This window comes from Rana temporaria, chromosome 7 (genome assembly GCF_905171775.1).
Source record: "Rana temporaria chromosome 7, aRanTem1.1, whole genome shotgun sequence".
Classification (NCBI taxonomy): domain Eukaryota; kingdom Metazoa; phylum Chordata; class Amphibia; order Anura; family Ranidae; genus Rana; species Rana temporaria.
In genome coordinates this window covers 117,453,145-117,473,320 of record NC_053495.1, presented here as the reverse complement: position 1 = coordinate 117,473,320, position 20,176 = coordinate 117,453,145, and the positions used below count along the sequence as shown (strand labels likewise).

The following is a 20,176-nucleotide window of genomic DNA, read 5'->3' as shown; positions in this document are numbered from 1 at the left end:
CAGATCTCGAGCCATGTATGGCTAGCTTTATTGAGTCAGATCTCGAGCCATGTATGGGTAGCTTTGAGTCAGATCTCGAGACGCGTATGGCTAGCTTTTTTGAGTCAGATCGCGAGCCATGTATGGCTAGCTTTTTTGAGTCAGATCTCGAGCCGCGTATGGCTAGCTTTTTTGAGTCAGATCTCAAGCCATGTATGGGTAGCTTTATTGAGTCAGATTTCGAGCCATGTATGGCTAGCTTTACTGAGTCAGATCCATCAATTTAAAAAACATAAAGTCAGTTATGTATTACACTCAGAAGCTGAGATTTTTCCTGGCTGCCCAGAGATTTTGCAAGTAGCAAAGGTCTGTACACATCATTACATCCAGCAGTGCTCACTAGGGCTTTAATGTTAACAAAATCAAGCCTCCTTGTGATGTTACTGACCTGGTCAGAGAAATCCTCCGGGAACTTCCACAGTAAGGAAGGATCTGTAAATAATTGACACAAAGCATTAATCAGAGGAGTGAGGATAGAATGTAACCACTAGAGGCAAAAATACTGACATTTCCCCACCAAAGAATGAAAATTCTTGAAAGCAACACAACATGTATTTCTCTAGATTTAAAGTAGGTAATGTAAATCTATAAATATAGCAAAAAAAAAATTGATGTTGCTTTACATGTTCCACCTGTATTACACCCCCTGTAAATGAAAGTAATTTTATGTTATGAGCCTGTTTATTTAGCAAGAGCACTGCCATACACCGTACATATACGCGTGTGTATTTTTGTAATTTTAATTTATGATTTTTTTTATTTTTAGGAAAAGCAAGGTTTTCCTTGGGTAAAATTGTCTAGCAATCCATAAACCATATGTTTTCTAATTTTAGTGCTTGTTTAACAAAAAATTGTGTTAATTTTGATAAAAAGTATAAATAAATATTATGGAACAATTAAAAACATTACTGAACAAAACAGAAAATGTAATTAGAGCTGACTACAATAAGCTAAGGATTAAAACAGTGTTATACAGGAACAACTTTATTTAAAAAAAAAAAAGTCAGCTTGCTTTAAAATAAATGTTAACTCTAAACTTAATATTAAACTTTTGCAATTGTGTATTAATTATTGTAAACCTTAACAGTTGCTTAATGTCTTAGACATTTCCTATAAAATACCTGGTCATCCTGTTGGCGCCCCTCTCTTCATGCACATGGACTATTCTAGCACTTTTTGATGCCAATTTCCGGGTGGTTCCCGGTGCCCTGGGAGTCACACGTGCCACAGACTGCCATTGAAGTGAATGCCTGTACAAAGCCAATGCCTAAAAACACAGATGCTTTGTTGCCTTGGGGTTACCTACACGTGCATGTTTTTAATGGATGTCCACTGGGAGATTAATGCTGAGCATAAGTCCGTATATGCATGAACCCTGAGTGCCCATTCACACTACCGTGACTTGGAATCATACTTGTGTCGCCCCAAGTCATGCAACATGAGAAATTACATTAAAGTGAATGAGAGCCGTCTTAATGCACGCTCTGACTTCAGAAAAGGTTCCTGTACTACTTCAAGGCGACTTGTACCCATTGATTTCAATGGAGGTTGTCTCCAAACTCGGATGAGTGTCTTAACAGAATCAATTTTACAGGAAGAGAAAATAGTTTTCTCAGGGAAACCCCTCCCTCCCACCAATTATTGTATGCTTGGCCACTGGCAAAGTTTCCTGTCCTAGAGGCGACTTGAAGTTGCCTCGCAAAGTAGTGCCGACTTTCATGTCGCTGTAGTGTGAACTGGCACTTAATCAGCCCATGCCCATGGAAGCATATCAGTGCTGGTGTGGTCAGTTTGCATCCCTGACATGATGCTAGGAGAGAAAGCGTGATTTCCCTTTTTAGTTGAAGTTCCTCTTGAAGCAAACATCAGCCATGCTGCCCAATGGCAGTGTAGTGCTTACTATCCCAGGCATCATTTGTCCCATCACATGCACATAGCTAAATATGGAGTTTGGTTAGGATGTCATCATTCTCTCCTATCAGACCCCATCCCCAAAGTTTAGTACATGTACAAGGACATGAAGGGCTACAGAACTGGCTACAGAACTGGTAAACACTGCTCTTGTCCTGGGTTAGCAGAGCAATGGCAATTCACATTTCTGCTGAATGGAAGTACACTTTTATATTTGCTTTATTTCTGCAGGAGCTGGGGGCACATTACTGATTTTAAAGCCAGGAAATGCACATTACCATCAAGTAAATATTAAGTGCTAAATGCAGTGTATAAATACTAAACACTTTTTACTATAATAATGGTTTCCCTGTTTTTGTCCAGAACATAGAGAATGTGTTAGGATCACTGCAAATGCCCAAAACTCTACAGTTCAAGGGTCTGAGCTTTTTTAAAACATGCATAATAAAGTTTTCTATGTTAAAACACAACAATAGAAAGCACACAATGAAAGTCACTTCTATTAAATGAATGCCCTGCACTCAAATGTACAATAGGAAATTGCCAGGTAGTGTGTTAAATGAGGTTTACACAGCGACCAGTCTTAATTTTATGACCACCGACAGGTTAAGGGAATAACATCAATTCTCTTGTTACAATGGCATCTGAAAGTGGGTGGGATAGATTAGGCAGCAAGTAAACATGTTGTCCCTGAAGCTGATGTGCTGAAAGCAGAATAAATGTGCATTGCAGTTTGTTGTATATGAAGCTGCATAGCCGCAGACCAGTCAGGGTGCCCATGCTGACCCGTGTCCACAGCCAAACGCCCCTTCAATGGGAATGTGAGCATCAGAAGTGGACCACGGAGCCATGGAAGAAAGTTTCCTGGTCTGATGAATCATGCTTTCCTTTTATATCATGTAAATGGCAGGGTGCATGTGTCACCTACCATGGGAAGAGATGGCATCAGGATGCAGTATGGAAGAAAGCAAGTCAGCAAAGGCAGTGTGATGCTTTGGGTAATATTCGGCCACAAAACCTTAAGTCCTACCATTCATGTGGATGTTACTTGACATGGACCACCTAACTAAACATTGTTGCTGACCAAGTACACTCCTTAATGGAAATGGTATTCCCTGATGGTGGGGGTCTGATTCAGCAGGATAATGTGTCCTGTCATACTTCCAAAATGGTTCAAGAATGGTTTGAGGAACACAACAAGTTAATGGTCTCCAAATTCTCCAGATTTCGAACCAATCGAGTATCTTTGGGAGGTTCTAAAAAGAACAAGTCTGACCCATGGAGGCCCCACCCCACAACTTACAGGACTTAAAGTGGAGTTCCACCCAAAAATGAAATTACATTTTAAGGGAAGGTGACTCCCAAAGGGGGGGGAGCGGAAACCCTCTGCGGCGCCGGAAGGAAGTTCGCCTTTCCCCCCTCCCTCTCCCTGTGACATGTCCCAGATGATTGATCGGCCAGTCACATTGCGAAGCGCGGCTCGTGCATGTGCAGTGCTTGCCCCGGCTGTGAAGCCACAGCCAGGCGCCCACAGTGACAATGCCGGCACCGCGGAGAGGAGAGGGAGACAAGTGGGGCTTTGTTCCCTGCATCGCTGGACCCTTGGGACATGCAAGTGTCCGATTATTAAAAGTCACCAGCTGCAGTATTTGTAGCTACTGACTTTTAATATTTTTTTTTTTAGTAGGAACTCCGCTTTAATAAAAGATATGCCAATGGTGCCAGATACCACAGTATACCTTCAGAGCTCCAATGATTTCCATTCCTTTATAGGTCAGGGTTGTTTTTGCAGTAAAAAGCAGCTGTTTTGGTGGCAAATGGGGTACCTTTTAAATATTAAGTGGGTGGTTATAGCTGATCTGTGTATTTTCAATATGTTTTTTTATACATGCGGTATATAGATAATTATCTGCTCTGATGCTTATGCTATAAAATATATATTTAATACCGTTTTGCTTGGTTTTTCCCAGAAAGACAATACAAAAAAAATGAAACTCCATAAATCTATCCCATAGTTTGTAGACGTTCGATCTTTTGCGCAAACCAATTAATCAAAAGCTTTTTTCGACTTTTAGCTAACAAAACTATGTCGAAAAATACATATTGGCCTTAACTTATGAATAAATTTGTTTTTTAACATCTTTTTTGGGATATGTATTATAACAGAAAGTTAAATATATATTTATTTTTTTCAAAATTGTTAGTCTTTTTATTTATATCACAAAGAAAAATGCAGGGTACAATGTCGTACGACCACACAATTATCAGTTAAAGTGAAACAGGGCCATATCACAAAAAAATGGCCTGGTTTTTGAAGTGGGTTGTAAACCCTCAAGGTTTTTCACCTTAATGCATTCTATGTGATGCAGCTGCCCCCAGATATCCACTTTACTTACCTGAACCCGATCTTTCCAGTGACGGGGACGAGCACACCAGCTCCAGCCGGTTTCTCGGGTCCCGATTGGATAGATTGATAGAAGCGGAGTGATTGGCTCCCGCTGCTCTCAATCAAATCTAATGACACAAGGGCAGGCCAAGTCCTGTTGTCTGCATCAATAGACGCAGCTACAAAACAAAGGAGCGCGCCCGCACGAAGGCACGGGGAAGAGCGGCCCTCCAACAGGGCACTCAAGAAGAGGAGGAGCCAGGAGCACCGCTAAGGGACCCCCAAAGAGGAAGATCGGGGCCACTCTGTGCATAACCAAAAATGCACAGAGGAGGCAAGTATGACATGTTTGTTTAAAAAATAAAACTAACCTTTAGTTACCCTTTAAGGGGGGTAAATCCTTCCGGGGCTAAAGTGGTTAAGCCAAGTGGTTAAACAAATGTATCCAGTAGCCATTTCTGCTAATGTGAATGGCTGGCTTCTTCAAGTTTTAATTCTGAATTCTAACCATCAGAATATTGAATTCTTTCAGTTTTCACATCCAGGTATTGACAAACTTGATGGACCTACTTTTAAACATTTTATAGCTAATCACTGCAGAAGCAGTATGCAGTTTAATAAAAGGAAATTCTTCCTTTTTAAATATCTGTATTGGAAGTGAGAATGCATGAACGTGAAATAGTCAGATCAGGTTAGCATGACTTCACATGCAAGAAAAAGCTCTGGCTCAGAATATTAGCAATGGATTTGTTGTCAACAACACTGTAGTGTGTCAGATGAGTGTCCATCAAACCAGTGCTTTTTCCCTCACTCTCCAGCTTTTAAATGTCATGTGCTGGCAGGGGTGTCAGGGCTCTTGTAAACAGAGGATATGCCCAGGGAAGCCACTGACAGCAATCGGGGCTGCGGTATTTAGGCATTTAAGAAGCCATAGGCACCATTTTTTAAATCCTTGAATAAACTAAGCCTTTAAGAATGCTAATGTAAATCTTTCTTTGCTAAAATTACAACCTGGGCAAAGTTCGAAACTTTAGTTACAAGTGTGAGAAAAGAGCAGAATACTTCCTTCTGTCCCCAATGGACCTCATCGGTAATGAATCTCATGGGTGAATCATAATGCCAAGTCCAATATTTTGGAGTGCTGACATTATAAGTGGACACCACCAAATAGATGTGTATATTTCATATTTATGTGTTAGGCCCCTTCCACACGGGACGGATCCGCCAGCTCAGCGGGAGATCTCTCCACTGACCTCCGCTGAGCTGGCGGATGACAGGTCCTTCTCGGCTCACTGAGTGGGGAGGGGCTTGTCCAGCACCGCTGTCTCCTATGGAGGGTTCGGACGAAAACAGACAGCAAGTCCCGTTTTCATCAGATCTCACTCGATCCAATATGGATGGATGTCAGCAGACATGTCACCGCTAACTTCCGACGCTCCATAGAGATGTATGGAGCGGCCGTTCAGGTCCACTGAAAAAACTGACAGGCGGACCTAAACGGACCGACCGTGTGAAAGGGGCCGAAATAAAAAGTAAAAAAGCTTACTTCACATTACTGTTCAATTAAAACATTTTGAAAGTCCTGGTCATCTCCTGCAGTATACAGATCTCACAGCATACTTTTTTCAGTGTACTGTGGTTATTGTTTTCATAATTGTGATCATCTTCTGCCAAGTTCTTTGTATACCGATTTATCGGAGGTTGCCAACTGTGTGTCACAGATAAGTGCCATTTTGAGTAAGCCACAAACATGTAGCAATTTTATACATCTTTCAAAAAGACCATCAGTCTTTAGCAGACAATCAACCAATAGGTTCTGGCAGAAAAGCCTAGTGGCTGGATTTGACAATTTTCAGCTGACGGCATTTTTTTCAATGTGATGAGAGCAGTACTGAGGTGTCTACAATACACACAGGCAAAAAGAAAAAAACTATTTCAGAATTACTCTGGGTCAAATGGGAGTTACCTCATCCTCATTACCAGGCACTTTCCACACTTGCTCTAATTGCACATGGACATTTTCAACCCGTTTATGCTTTACCAAGCCTAAAGCAGACCTTCACCAAAAAAAAAAAAAAAATTAAACAGTAAATACCTTTTAAGTTATTTTCTTCGATTTGCAGAGTTCCATTTTCCGAATCCTCACCCAGACAAGGATGACATATTTCCAGTAACCTGCTGCCTACTAGAATGCCTACAGCCCCTTTCACATTGGGGCAGGGGCGGCATCAGCGGTAAAGCATCGTTATGCGCGTTTTTAATGTATTTTCTTTGAACTGATTGAGTATTCTTTACAAAGTGAAGTTTCACCACACTCAGTAGGCTCTGGGGAGAAGAAGTGCAACGGCACAATCTATTTGCCTCTAGCAAATCAACCCCAATTTCTTCCTAAACCAGTATGTGATGCGTTTATCCCTGTTTTTCTTCCAATTTTTATGTTTGTGTGCAGCATTTCCTGCCACATCCTACAGAGGATTACAAGAAATAGAAGTACACAAAAAAAATGCAAGTTGAGTTGAGTGTACGCTGGTGTTATAACTGGACAAATACTGGCATAGCTTAGTATGCCATTAACATTTTTACTGGTATTAGAATTTGTTTTTATTAAACACTAAGATATGTATATGAATTTTACTGACTGCAGAGGAAGCTTATACAAAAATAATTTTTTGGTGATGATGAAAAATGATTTGAAAAAAAAAAAAAAAAAAAATTATATATATATATATATATATATATATATATATATATATATATATATATATATATATATATATATATATATATATATATATATATATATATATATATATATATATATATATATATATATATATATATATATATATATATATATATATATATATATATATATATATATATATATATATATATATATATATATATTACACACACAGGTATACTTATAAATATATACATTTTCATTCAAGTATATAAATTAGGCTCCATGCACACTGAAGCTGATAAAAGCTATAAAAAAATGCCAGTAGCTTTTCAGGGAGCCTTTCAACGTTTTTTAGCGTTTTTGCAATAGCTTTAATCAGCGTTTTTGAGTGTAGCTTCTTTTTTTTTTCTTTTCAATGGTAAAAAAATGCAAAAAAAACGCCAGCACCAGCGTTTGAGTGTTTTTAAGTGTTTTTCTGCTTTGAGCGTTTTTTTGCGTTTTTTCCCGCTGAAAAACAGCACTTTCAACGCAAATTTTGGGCGTTCAGAAAAAAGCCAATGAACTCCAAAGCTCATTAACACTAAAAAACGCCCAGGTGTGCATGGGCACATAGGCTAACAGAGTTCAGTTTATCGGCTTTAAAAAAAAAAAGCCAAAACGCCAATAAACTGCAGTTTATCAGCTTCAGTGTGCATGGAGCCTTATAGCTAGATTCAGGTAGGGGCGCGTATTTTTAAGGCGGCGTAGTGCATCGTATTTACGCTACGCCGCCTTAAGTCAAGAGAGGTAAGTACTGTATTCACAAGGCACTTGCCTCCTAACTTACGGCGACGTAGCGTAAATGGGGCCGGCGTAAGCGCGCCTAATTCAAATAAGGATGGGGGGGCGTGTTTTATGTTAATGTTTGGAGACCTGACGTTTTTTTACAAACGACGCATGCGCCGTCCGTGTACATATCCCAGTGTGCATTGCTCCAAAGTATGCCGCAAGGACGTATTGGTTTCGACGTGAACGTAAATTACGTCGAGCCCCATTCACGGACGACTTACGCAAACGACGTAACATTTTCAAATTTCGAGGCGGGAACAACGGCCATACTTAACATTGGCTAGGCCAGCTATTTGTTGGAATAACTTTACGCCGGAAAAAGCCATACGTAAAAAAAATGCGCCGGGCGCACGTACGTTCGTGAATCGGCGTACCTAGTCATTTACATATTCTACGCCGAACTCAATGGAAGCGCCACCTAGCGGCCAGCGGGAAAATTGCACCCTAAGATACGACGGCGTAGGAGACTTACGCCGCTCGTATCTTAGCCTAATTTAAGCGTATCTGGTTTCCAGAATACGGTTAAATTAACGCCGGCGTAGATTCAGAGTTACGACGGCGTATCTACTGATACGCCGGCGTAAACGTACCTGAATCTGGCTATTAGAGTTAGATCACAATGCTGGTAGGCCAATAGTTTATTTATCCTAGGTAAGCACTCTCTTACAGCCTCTCCCTAACGTTTCTGAATGGTGATCCTTTTCTACACCCTGGATGGAAACTGCCATACAAACATGTACCTCCTGTGTTTTTGAAAGATGGGATGCACACACCATTTTCTTCTCAGTCTAAATATTCCCAATTCCCCTTGTTTTTTAAGACAATATTTGCTTGTTGCCAAATTGTTAAAATACCAAATACATGCAATTAACTGCTCTTCCCAAAGAAAAGAACAGATCTAATATCACAGTGCCTGATCAGGGGCAGTGCGAGTTCGTGCACAACGACACGCACAATCTTGTTACGAAAAACTGCTTATATAGCTGACCAAACAGAAAACAAACTTGCTAAAGAAAAGTGTTTGACTGCAGGCAGTGTTAGCAAACAAGTGAAACAAATCACCTGTGCAGTTTAGTACTAAGGCTCCATTTACACGGGATGCTTTTACAACTGCTCCTAAATGATTAAACTTGACAGATAGTAACCCATGTTTAACCACTTCCCACCCGCCCGACAACTTTTTACGGCCACTATTGGGCTCTAAATTGCCGGGAGGCCATCTATATATCTCGTAATATAGCCGTAATATCTCAGTCCTGACAAAAATCACAGATCGCCACCATTACTATTATTAGTGTGTGTGTTTTTTTTTCGAAATTGTCGCTCTACTTTTGTTTATATCGCAAAAAATAAAAACCGCAGAGATGATCAAATACCACCAAAAGAAAGCTCCATTTGTGGGGAAAAAAGGACGTCAATTTTGTTTGGGAGCCACGTCGCATGACCGCCCAATTATCATTCAAAGCATGACAGTGCTGAAAGCTGAAATTTCACCTGGGCAGGAAGGGGGTATATGTGCCCAGTAAGCAAGTGGTTAAAATGACAGTTTTGCTGCATTTAGCCACGTTTGCGTTTAGAAGCGTTTCAGAAAAAAATATTTTTTTTTAAATGGCCAAAAACAAAAAACGCCTATAAATGAAACGCTGGTTACCACGTTTAGTTGCATTTGGCATCTGAAACGTGGAAATCTTCTGCGTCTGAACCCGTTTTTTTGTTTTCAAAGAAACGCTGCTAAACGCAACTGCCTAAAAACAGGAATAAACAAAACTGCGTACATGGTCACATAGGATAACATTGAAGGATAACATTGAATGAGTTCAGGAGCAGTTGAAAAAAGCGTCCAACTGCCTCTGAACGTACGTTTAGCAGTGTCCCGTGTACATGGGGCCTAAGTTGTAACTTTTTTTTCCCCATCTAGTTCAACCAAATAAATCATACAATCCCATATACACAATCCTTCCGGTCTTGAGGACCCTCCACTGGCTAGCCGTAAAAAATCGGGTGACATTCAAGACCCTCTGCCTCACCCACAAATGCACGCAAGGAAACGTGCCGCAATACTTATGCCAAAAAAAAAAAAAAAACACTACACCCCAAATTGGGCACTACAATCAACTAATCAGAACCTCCTCCACATCCCCAAGTTCCGCTACAAATCTAAAGGAGAATGAAGATTTGCAGTCCAAAGACCACCGCTTTGAAACGCTCTACCTACAGACATTCGGATAGAAGTGAATCATCGGGCCTTCAGAAAAAACTTAAGACCCAATATTCTGAAGCATGGCTGGACATTGAATACAGCGCTTTGATGAGATTTAGTTTGCATTTGTAGCGCTATACAAGTTACTGACTCACTCACTCTTCACCCCCAGTGGATTCAGAGGAAAGCAGGAAAAAAAAAACACAGCAAAACATGATCCAATTTGCTACAGCAGGGGAAAAAAATCCTTCCTGATCCCCCAAGAGGCAATCGGATTTTCCCTGGATCCACTTTAGCGATAAATGTAAGTACCCAGTTATATTATGTACATTTAGGAAAGAATCCAGGCCTTTTTTTAAAACAATCTACTAAGCTGGCCAGAACCACCTCTGGAGGGAGTCTATTCCACATTTTCACAGCTCTTACTGTGATGAAACCTTTCCGTATTTGGAGATGAAATCTTTTTTCCTCTAAACGTAAAGAGTGCCCCCTTATCCTCTGATGACCTTAACCACTTCCATACCAGGTACTTACGCAGCTTCCCGCCCAAGCCAATTTTCAGCTTTCAGCACTGTCGTACTTTGAATGGCAATTGCGCGGTCATGCTACACTGTACCCAAACAAAATTGGCGTCCTTTTTTCCCCACAAATAGAGCTTTCTTTTGGTGGTATTTGATCACCTCTGCGATTTTTTTTTTTTTGCGCAACAACTAAAAAAAGGCTGAAAATTTGGAAAAAAAATTACGTTTTTATTTTTTTCTGTTAATTTTTTTGTAAATAAGTTTTCTCTTTCAATTACGGGCACTGATATGGCGGCACTAATGGGCACCGATGAGATGGCACTGATGGACATCGATGAGGTAGTACTGACGGGCACAGATGAGGTGGCACTGATTGGCGGCGCTGGTATGCGACACTGATGGGCACACATAGGCGGCACTGATGGGCACACATAGGCGGCACTGATGGGCACACATAGGCGGCACTGATGGGCACACATAGGTGGCACTGATGGGCACACATAGGCGGCACTGGGCACTCATAGGCGGCACAGATGGGCACTCATGGGCGGCACTGATGGATACTTATGGGTGGCACAGATGGGCACTGCTAGGTGGGCACTGGGCATGGATGGGCACTGTGGGGTGGCGCTGATGGACACTGGGGTGGCGCTGATGGACACTGGGGTGGCGCTGATGGACACTGGGGTGGCAGCACTGATTGTTGCCAGTCAGTGCCCATTTGTGGGCACTGACTGGCATCTTTTTTCTTTATGTTTTTTTTTTAACTTTTTTTTTAGACTTTTTTTTTTTTTTTAGCTTTTTTTTTTTTTTTGCCCACCCTGGTGCTCCAGGGTGGGCATCCCTGGTGGTCCAGTGTGGCGATCCGAGGGGGGGCTGCGCTGATAAACAATCAGCGCTAACCCCCCCTGTCAGGAGAGCCGCCGATCGGCTATCCTCTACTCGCGTCTGTCAGACGCGAGTGAGGAAGAGCCATCGGCGGCTCTTCCTGTTTACATCGTGATCAGCCGTGGTTGGACACGGCTGATCACGTGGTAAAGAGTCTCCGCCGGAGGCTCTTTACCGAGATCGGAGATGCAGGGTGTCAGACTGACACCCCGCATCACCGATCGCCGCGCGCCCCCACGGGCGCGCGCGGCATGAAATCCTGCAGGACGTTCTAGAACGTCCTGTCAGGATTTCATAACCACTTCCCGGACGTAAATCGGCCATAGGCCGGGCGGGAAGTGGTTAAAGTGAATAACACCAAGTTCACTATTTGGACCACATATACATTTATACATGTTGATCATATCCCCCCTACAAAACAAAAGTACATTTTATTAAATGGAAAGACAATTCATACAAAAAGGTCCCAGTCATTGACACCCAAGCAATGAAAACAAACTCCTCCTAACTACTCTACCCATATAATGACATTAAACAATAAAGTACACTTTTACACCTTCAGACCCTCTGCAGATGGGTACTCACTGAGATCCGATGGCCACATTTGTTTATGTCCCTCGGTGAAAGCTCCCTCTCCTGGCCACATTTGTATTCTTAATATATGTAGTAAAGTACTATAATCTTCAATTGTACTTTCTACTATTGTTTTAGATCCTACTTGTAAGGTTCTCCGACCAATTTTGTCTGCATTATTTTATTCTTCTACTTATGCTTCTGTATTTAATAGTACAGTACAGTATTGTGTATGCAAAATTTTGTGAGGACAGATTCACTCTGAGTAGGATGTGTAGAACTAAATTATCTAGCAACCAGTGAATGAAAGGTGTGAAGAGAAGGCTGATGAAGTGACCGTCTGGTCCTGAAGGAGTGAGTGTTGTGTATATCCCAGCATCACTGAGAGCCCATCCTGCTGATTCAGAAAGCTCAAACAATACACAAGGGAGCCATAGCTAATCTGCTTTATAGATGCTGTGTTCTTGAACATGACACTTCAAGTGGTTACAATGTGACAAAGGAGCATGAACAGGCATTTGACTTGTCAGACTGACAACCATGTCTGCAGTGCTAGAACACAGCACTTGGCAATGATATTCAACATATACATGGCTCACATTTTAAATCATATTTATCTATTTACACAAGAGGCATACAATGTAATGTATACTGCATAGTCTTTATGCTTGTACTCACTGTGTAATATGCTTGTATGTCACAATCAGAGATGTGGACTATGCGCCGGTGTGCCTACTTTCTCTGAAAGTGGAATCTAAGAGAAAGCTGGTGTCTGCTGCCAACCCCTGGGTCACTCAGGTGACCAGGACAAAGGTAGGTGCCAAGTAAAGAGGAACTTAGATGTGTGGGGCAGTGAAACTTCTGCTGACAAACCATATACACATGTACCCGATTTTTAAAACCTACTTCATGCCTCATCATTGGTATTAGTGGGAGAAATAGTGCCCCATCATTGGTACTAGTGGGAAGAACAGTGCCCCCATTGGTATTAGTGGGAGGAATCTCGCCTCATTGTTGGTATCAGGGGAGGAATAGTGCCCGTTCTTTGGTGTCAATGAATGTGGGATGTCAGTGGGAGGAATAGTGCCCCATAGTTGGGGTCATTGAAAGGATTAGAGCCCTATTGTTGGTATCAGTGACAGGACTTATGCCCCAATGTTGGTGTCAGTGGAAGGAGTTGTGCCTCGTATTAGTGGGAGGAATAATGCCCCAAGGGCCAGATAAAAGCAAGCTAAGGGCCACATCCCCGGCCACAGTTTGGAGACCACTGTTCTAGACCAATGCACCAAAATCCCCCACCCTGGACCAATGTAGCAGAGAAACCAATCCCCTGAACCAATTATTTCATTACCTATACTCTTACGAACACTTTTTAAAATATAGTTAAAATCTAAAATGACTAAAATCTCGTAACAACTAATTTAAAACAGACAATTTATATGTAAGAAAAATGACCACTGTTCTCAGCCTTCTGTGAGCAGAGAGCCGATGACTGCAGTCACCAGCTCTCTATTCTGCCCTCCAACTCCTGCTCTCTGGAGCACCAGGCTGCCAAGGGGGGAGGGAGTGGCTTGCTCAGTCTCCCAGCAGCTCACTGAGAGGCTGAGCCAGCTGCCGGTCCATGCATTTGGGTGGACCCTGAAAGTAAAGACAGGTTTGACCCAGAGCCTGGACCAACTCAGTGACGTCACAGGTCACAGGAGTGAGGGACAAACTGCACTCTTGTGACCCTCAGAAATATAGCCAAAATAGCTTTAGCTATACTTCTCCTTTAATGTAAAATTAAGCTCCCGCTGTATATTTCTACTGGCTTACAAACAAGAAGTTGTGTGGTTGAGAACAAATGTTTCCTTTTAAATCACTTCCTTATCTTACATATTTGCAGTCCTGGTAAATGCCGAACTGTACTGCAAATTTAGAACCGTTAAAACTGAAGTATAATTTTCATGGAGGTTACAAATAAAACCTTTATTATAACTATAAAATCCACACAACTATACATAGATATTGGGGGGGAAGTTTATACGAGTTACCTGCTCTTCTTAACTAGGGCTTCAGAGAGTAGCCTTCCGGCCCTAATGACCTTGCGTTACCAACATCATGAATAAAAATAAAAGGTTTTCCAATCCAAAAGATTTTAACACGCCAGTTCCATTGCATGGCTTTCTCTATGATATCCACTGGCTGTTCACTGGGGCCACAATCAAGAGCACAAATGCAAAATTCAAGAAATCACTGAGGTGCCAAAGATGTGGAGAAGCTAAGTCCCATCTTTTTCCTGCTAAGCCCTGTCCAATTCTTGATGCTCTGTTGGTGTAAATGTTGCACCCTCTGCAAATGTGTGAATTTAAATACATAAATTCCTGTTCACATTTCTGGTGATCTACAGAATACACTTTAGTGAAAATCTATATTGATTTATGCAACTGCAGCTCCTAGGTCTCTTCACAACATACCATGCATTATAAGGAAATTCATATTACTCATATTGTCCTTTTAACATGCAACAAAAAATTATCTATGAAAATCTCATCTTAGCAAACATGGATTCTAAGACAAGGCTCTCGATTACAACTATAGTAAATATGTCTGCGCCAATATAAAGCCTTGTACACACGATCGGTTTGTCCGATGAAAACAGACCGATGGACCGTTTTCATCGGACAAACCAATCGTGTGTGGGCTTGTTTTCCATCGGTGAAAAAAAATAGAACATGTTTTAAATTTTTCCTATGGATAAAAATAACTATAGAAAAAAAACGATCGTCTCTGCCGAAGTCCATCGGTCAAAAATCCATGCATGCTCAGAATCAAGTTGACGCATGCTCGGAAGCATTGAACTTCATTTTTTTCAGCACATCGTAGTGTTTTACATCACCACGTTTGGGCACGGTTGGATTTTTGACTGATGGTGTGTAGGCAAGACTGATGAAAGTCAGCTTTATCGGATATCCGACGAAAAAATCCATCGGACTAGAGATTCCATCAGATATCCGATTGTGTGTACGAGGCCTAAAAGGACCATTTTATCCCAGCATGATCACATGTGGACTTGAAGCACCGCTCAAAGCTTGAGGATAACAAGTGACCCTACCGGTACTCAGAAAGTGGGAGCAGGTTTCAGGCACTAATTCAGAAGGGTGGACATATGTGGGGTAAGATGGTGCTCAAAACCGACCCAATGCTTCAGATGTGGATGAAGTCATGTATGGCCTCAGCCAGCGCAGCTCCTGGCCAAACACCCCGACATGTTTCACCCCAACTACTGGGGCTTGGTCACAAAGGTGCCTACCTCTGTGACCAAGACCCTGTAGGCGGGGCCAAATATCTTAGGGGGCATGGCTGGAGTAGCGATGGCTAAGGCCATACACAGTCATATCCACATCTGAAACAGTGGGTCGGTTTTGAGAGGCATCTTACCCCACAGTTTATCCCTGCAGCTATATTTAAAATACCGAATGGGATTTTAACTTATATAATTAGGGCTACCATCATCCACCATCCTTGGACAAACCATCGGATCTTACTACCTTCTCTGCCTGCTGCGTAGACTTATCCCCTTCATCCCATAAGAGGACACAGCAGTAGTAGTTGGAACAATCATCAATTCCCGACTTGACTACGCAAACTCCCTCTACCTCGGACTTCCCAAATACCAAATTTTGCGTCTGCAAGTCGTCCAGAACACAGCAGCCAGACTGGTAATGGGGAAAAAAAACTGGGAATCAATCACCCCGTTCCTGAGGACCCTACATTGGCTAGCCGTGAAGGATCAGGTTACATTCAAGACCCTCTGCCTCACTCACAAATGCACACAAGGAAACGCTCAATACCTATGCGAGAAAATAAAACACTACAGTTGTGACCAAAAGTCTCATTAGTGAGAGGGATTTCTCAACGTGAATGGATTTTTAAAATAGGATGTTTCTTCCCTTTGGGCCTTAATGTGGACATAAATGTTAATGCCTTTGTTGATAATTCTTAACTAGTAGGTAATATGTGTGGATTAAATTGAATTATAGTTGTGGATTAATTAAACCATAGATGCAGTTGTTGGTTTTTGATATACCTTTGACTGTTCAGGTATCATTGTATAGAACGCTTGGATAATTATTATATATTTATTTTTAATTACATATGGTTTTATAATAGGAGGGATTATCTGGACCCCAGGAGGATATTCATTTTTAATCAAGTTTATATGTTCTGCACTTATGTGTAATGCATTTCTTTTTCCTGCAGAGGGCAGTATGTTAGAGAGTGTCTCCACTGTTGACATTTCTCAAACTTCCAGGTTGAACCATTCAGGATACATTTTTTTAGTATACAATTGTATTTACCTTTTTTCGGGTTTAAGATATTAGCATATTAAGTACGCCTGACATATGGAGCTATTCATTTTGTGCAGTAAATTTTGTATATACATGTTAGGGTAGTCTATACTTAGCTTTCTAAATGTGGTAAACGTCTATGCTGAAGCTGATATGATTGGTGTCCAGCAGAGCCCTCGGGAATCAGAACGAGGCTTGGTTGCAATATTGTGTTATCTGAGGCAATGTCGCAGTACGTTGTGGTGTTTGTCACACAGGGGATTGGAGTGGACTGTATGTCTCTGCGTCTGAGACCCACATGTGGAATACCACTTGCAAGGTCAATAATACTGCTGCTTAATTATCATCCTTTCCCATCTAAAGGGACTATTGTTTGTTGTGCTTGATGCTCTTTATGCTGTGAGATTTAAATTGTTTATGAAGCGCGACTCTGTTCTATACTAATAAATATATGTATGACCCTAAGCTAGGGTCTGTTCATCTGGATCGCTAATAAATGTGAGTATGACAGGTAGCAATACAGGGTCGGTCTCTCTGGTGAGTAGGCTCGACTGCTGGTGGAAAGACACAAAATGGAGAGATTTGTAAAATACTGTGGAGTGGTACTTAACACGCATCATAAGTTAAGACTGAAGATTTAAATGGTCTCAGAAACAATAGGAGAAATGATTGAGATCTCACTTGGAGATAATACAGCGGCCTTCCTGCTCTTTGATATTCCCATGTCAACGGAAAAATATAAAAATTCATTGTTGAGGCATTTACTGTCGACAGCAAAAGCATGCATTCCAGCTCTCTGGAAAAGTAATGTATCTCCAAGTAAAGCACAGTGGATGGCAAAAATATCGGAAGTTCAATTAATGGAAAACCTCACTAATATCGGCAGATCTGGGCTCCATACGTTGCATATAGGGAGCGGGAGGGATGAGGGGAGGAACCAACAGGAAGTGAAGAGTTGGGGGGAGAGGGAGAGGGAAGGAAGAGGTGTTGTGTGTTTTTTTTTTCTTGACTATTCTAAGTTTAAACCGATACTTTCGGTTTATTTATTTCTTTGGGAGGGAAGGGAGTACGTAGCGGAAAGATCAGAGGTATAGGTAAACCCCAAAGAAATAACCAAGGATTGGTAAGGCGCATACACACGGCCGGTTTTCCCAGCCAAAGGAAAACACAACTGTTTTCCCAATGGGAAAACCGATCGTGTATACTAGGCATTAGAGTTATAGTGATTTCAAGATAACTACTTATAAGAGCATAGTTTGGCATTTTTTGAGTTGATATTTGTTTAATAAGTTATTGGGTTGATTAAGGAAGGCTCCTGAATAGTATCCTGTCATAAGACCAGCAGCCACAGACACTACATGCTCACCCAAACTTTCAGCATTTTAAAAACGGTCTACATCAGTACACTTGAAAGCAAATCAATAAAGCGTTCCATGCTTTCAAGATCCTTTGGAAAAACATTTTAACTGAAAGGCTCCTAAAAAGGAACCTGTCAAGATAGAAATATGGGAGCTGCCATTGCTGAGTAATCAGAGGGTCAGATGTCACTTGAAGTGTGGGATGTGTAAAGGTCAAGCAGTTAAACACAAATTTCAGATTTCTAATGACCTCCGACAATCCAAAGAGTATCAGGCTAAGAGCAAGTAAGGCATAAAGCGGAACTAAACCCACCAATTTAACAGTTTCCCAAAACATTTACATTAAAAGACATGCCTTATATGAGAACTTCTACAGTTTAGCTCTCCACTAAACTGCAAATCCATAAAATGGCTGGTGTCATAGCTGATCACATGTGCAGCACTCTGACAACTGCAGATCAAATGGAGGATAAGATTGCAGCTTCTTTAGGTTGTAAAGAATAGGAGGGTTTAGTTACAAGAAGTTGATGTATAAATTAGCACAGTTATAACAAATTAGGACTGAATATTCAGATTCCTGAAGAAGCCCTGTTGTGACTTTCTCAAACCGCCTTCAAGACACGTGTGCTGCAATGCACTGCAACACAGCGCCTGTTCTGTGTCCTGTGTGCTGCAAAAAAATAAAAAAATTTAAATAATCTGCCCCAAATTGCCATGCATTGAGGTGTTTAAAGCGGTTGTATACCCTCTGATACAACTTGCACCTACAGGTAAGCATACATTAAGGCTTACCTGTAGGTGCTTGCAATATCTCCTTAAAGCGGGGGTTCACCCTATATAAAAAATTTTTTTTTTTTCCTCTAGCATTAAATTCGGCATAGTAGCGCGAGCTACAGTATGCCTGTCTGTATTTTTTTATCCCCGTACTCACTGTGCAATTGTATATTGAAGATTCCGGGGAATGGGCGTTCCTATGGAGAGGGAAGGTGATTGATGGCCGGCCCTGGCACGTCACGCTTCTCCGGAAATAGCCGAAATAGGCTTGGCTCTTCACGGCGCCTGCGCATAGCCTGTGCGCAGGCGCCGTGAAGAGCCGAGACCTACTCCGGCTGTCTTCGGGTGAGCGTGACGTGCCAGAGCCGGCCGTCAATCATCCTCCCTCTCCATAGGCACGCCCATTCCCCGCGGGAGTCGGAATCTTCAATATACAATTGCACAGTGAGTACGGGGATAAAAAAATACAGACAGGCATACTGTAGCTCGCGCTACTATGCCGAATTAAATGCTAGACTGTTGTTAAGGAGGGTGAACCACCGCTTTAACCATCCATGCGCCTTAGACAACAGCGCAGGAGCACTGAGTGTGCTGGGTCTTCAATGGGAAAGTGCCGTAAATGCGCGCAAGCGCGGGGATCGTGCCGGTTCCACGTGCATGCGCAGGAGTGGCGTCATCGCTGCTCCGGTCAGTCACAGCACCGGAAGTCACTCCGGGTATCACGGCGGCAGTGGAGGAGAGGAACGAGGGTCACTGCGGGGGCTTCAATCTAAGGTAATTCACAATGAGCTATTATGCTAGTCAAACTAGCTCATTATGCTTTTGGCTTGTAGGTTTTTATATATTTTTTACATTTTTTGGGGGTATACAACTGCTTTAAAGTGGCTATTAAGGTAAAAAAACTAAAAGTAAAAAACACACACACACACACACACACACACACACACCTTTCAGTAGCTATCCTCCCCCTCCAAATACTATGGATGCACATAGCCCAGTTCGGGAGCGAGCCCACAGATGTGCCACCATAAGAAGCACCGTACCTTGCACAGAGCAGGTAACTATGACATCTTTTATTCTATTTTATTTTAGTAAAATAGATAAACAATGAGAATTTACAACTGCTTTAAAGCAATGCATCACAACACAGTACACCATCTACAGAATGTACAGAACGCCTCCTGGTCGCCATATTACACTGCATTTTACAGAGAATTACACCACTGCAGATTGAAAAGAAAAATGTAATTTATTAACATTCAATTACAATATTACAGTATGACTTGTGTAGCAATTGTACATGCTACATTACTTTATTTCCATTTTTTTTTTTTTGCATGTTTGCTTTTATTACTCATTTGGGGAGACACGAGGCACAAGAGACCTCTTGGGGATGTCCAAAAGCAGGCATGAAAAAGGTAGGGTGCCTTAAAAAAAATACATAAAAAAAAAAAAACTGCAAATCCCGGACACGAGAAGAAAAGCTTAGGACATTCTAAATCAGACAGATGCTTAAAAAAACTGCACATTTGTAACATGAAAGCCTGGTGCCAGAGTAAGCAGTACACAGTAGGTGAGGTTGAAAAAAGTCCATCTAGTCCAACCTATATGTGTGATTATATGTCAGTATTACATTGTACATGCCTGTATGTAGTGCTCGTTCAGTAGACACAGAACTATA

General features: G+C 41.6%; 1 protein-coding gene across 4 annotated transcripts in view; it reads right to left on the bottom strand.

Annotated features, from left to right (window-relative positions):
- DENND1B (DENN domain containing 1B) overlaps positions 1-20,176 on the bottom strand; it is a 324,137-nt gene that overhangs the window by 222,430 nt on the left and 81,531 nt on the right. For all 4 annotated transcript variants that reach the window (XM_040359884.1, XM_040359885.1, XM_040359887.1 and 1 more), the window contains exon 3: positions 428-471. In XM_040359884.1, coding sequence (XP_040215818.1) covers positions 428-471 — 44 coding nt within the window. The remainder of the gene's footprint in view (positions 1-427; positions 472-20,176) is intronic.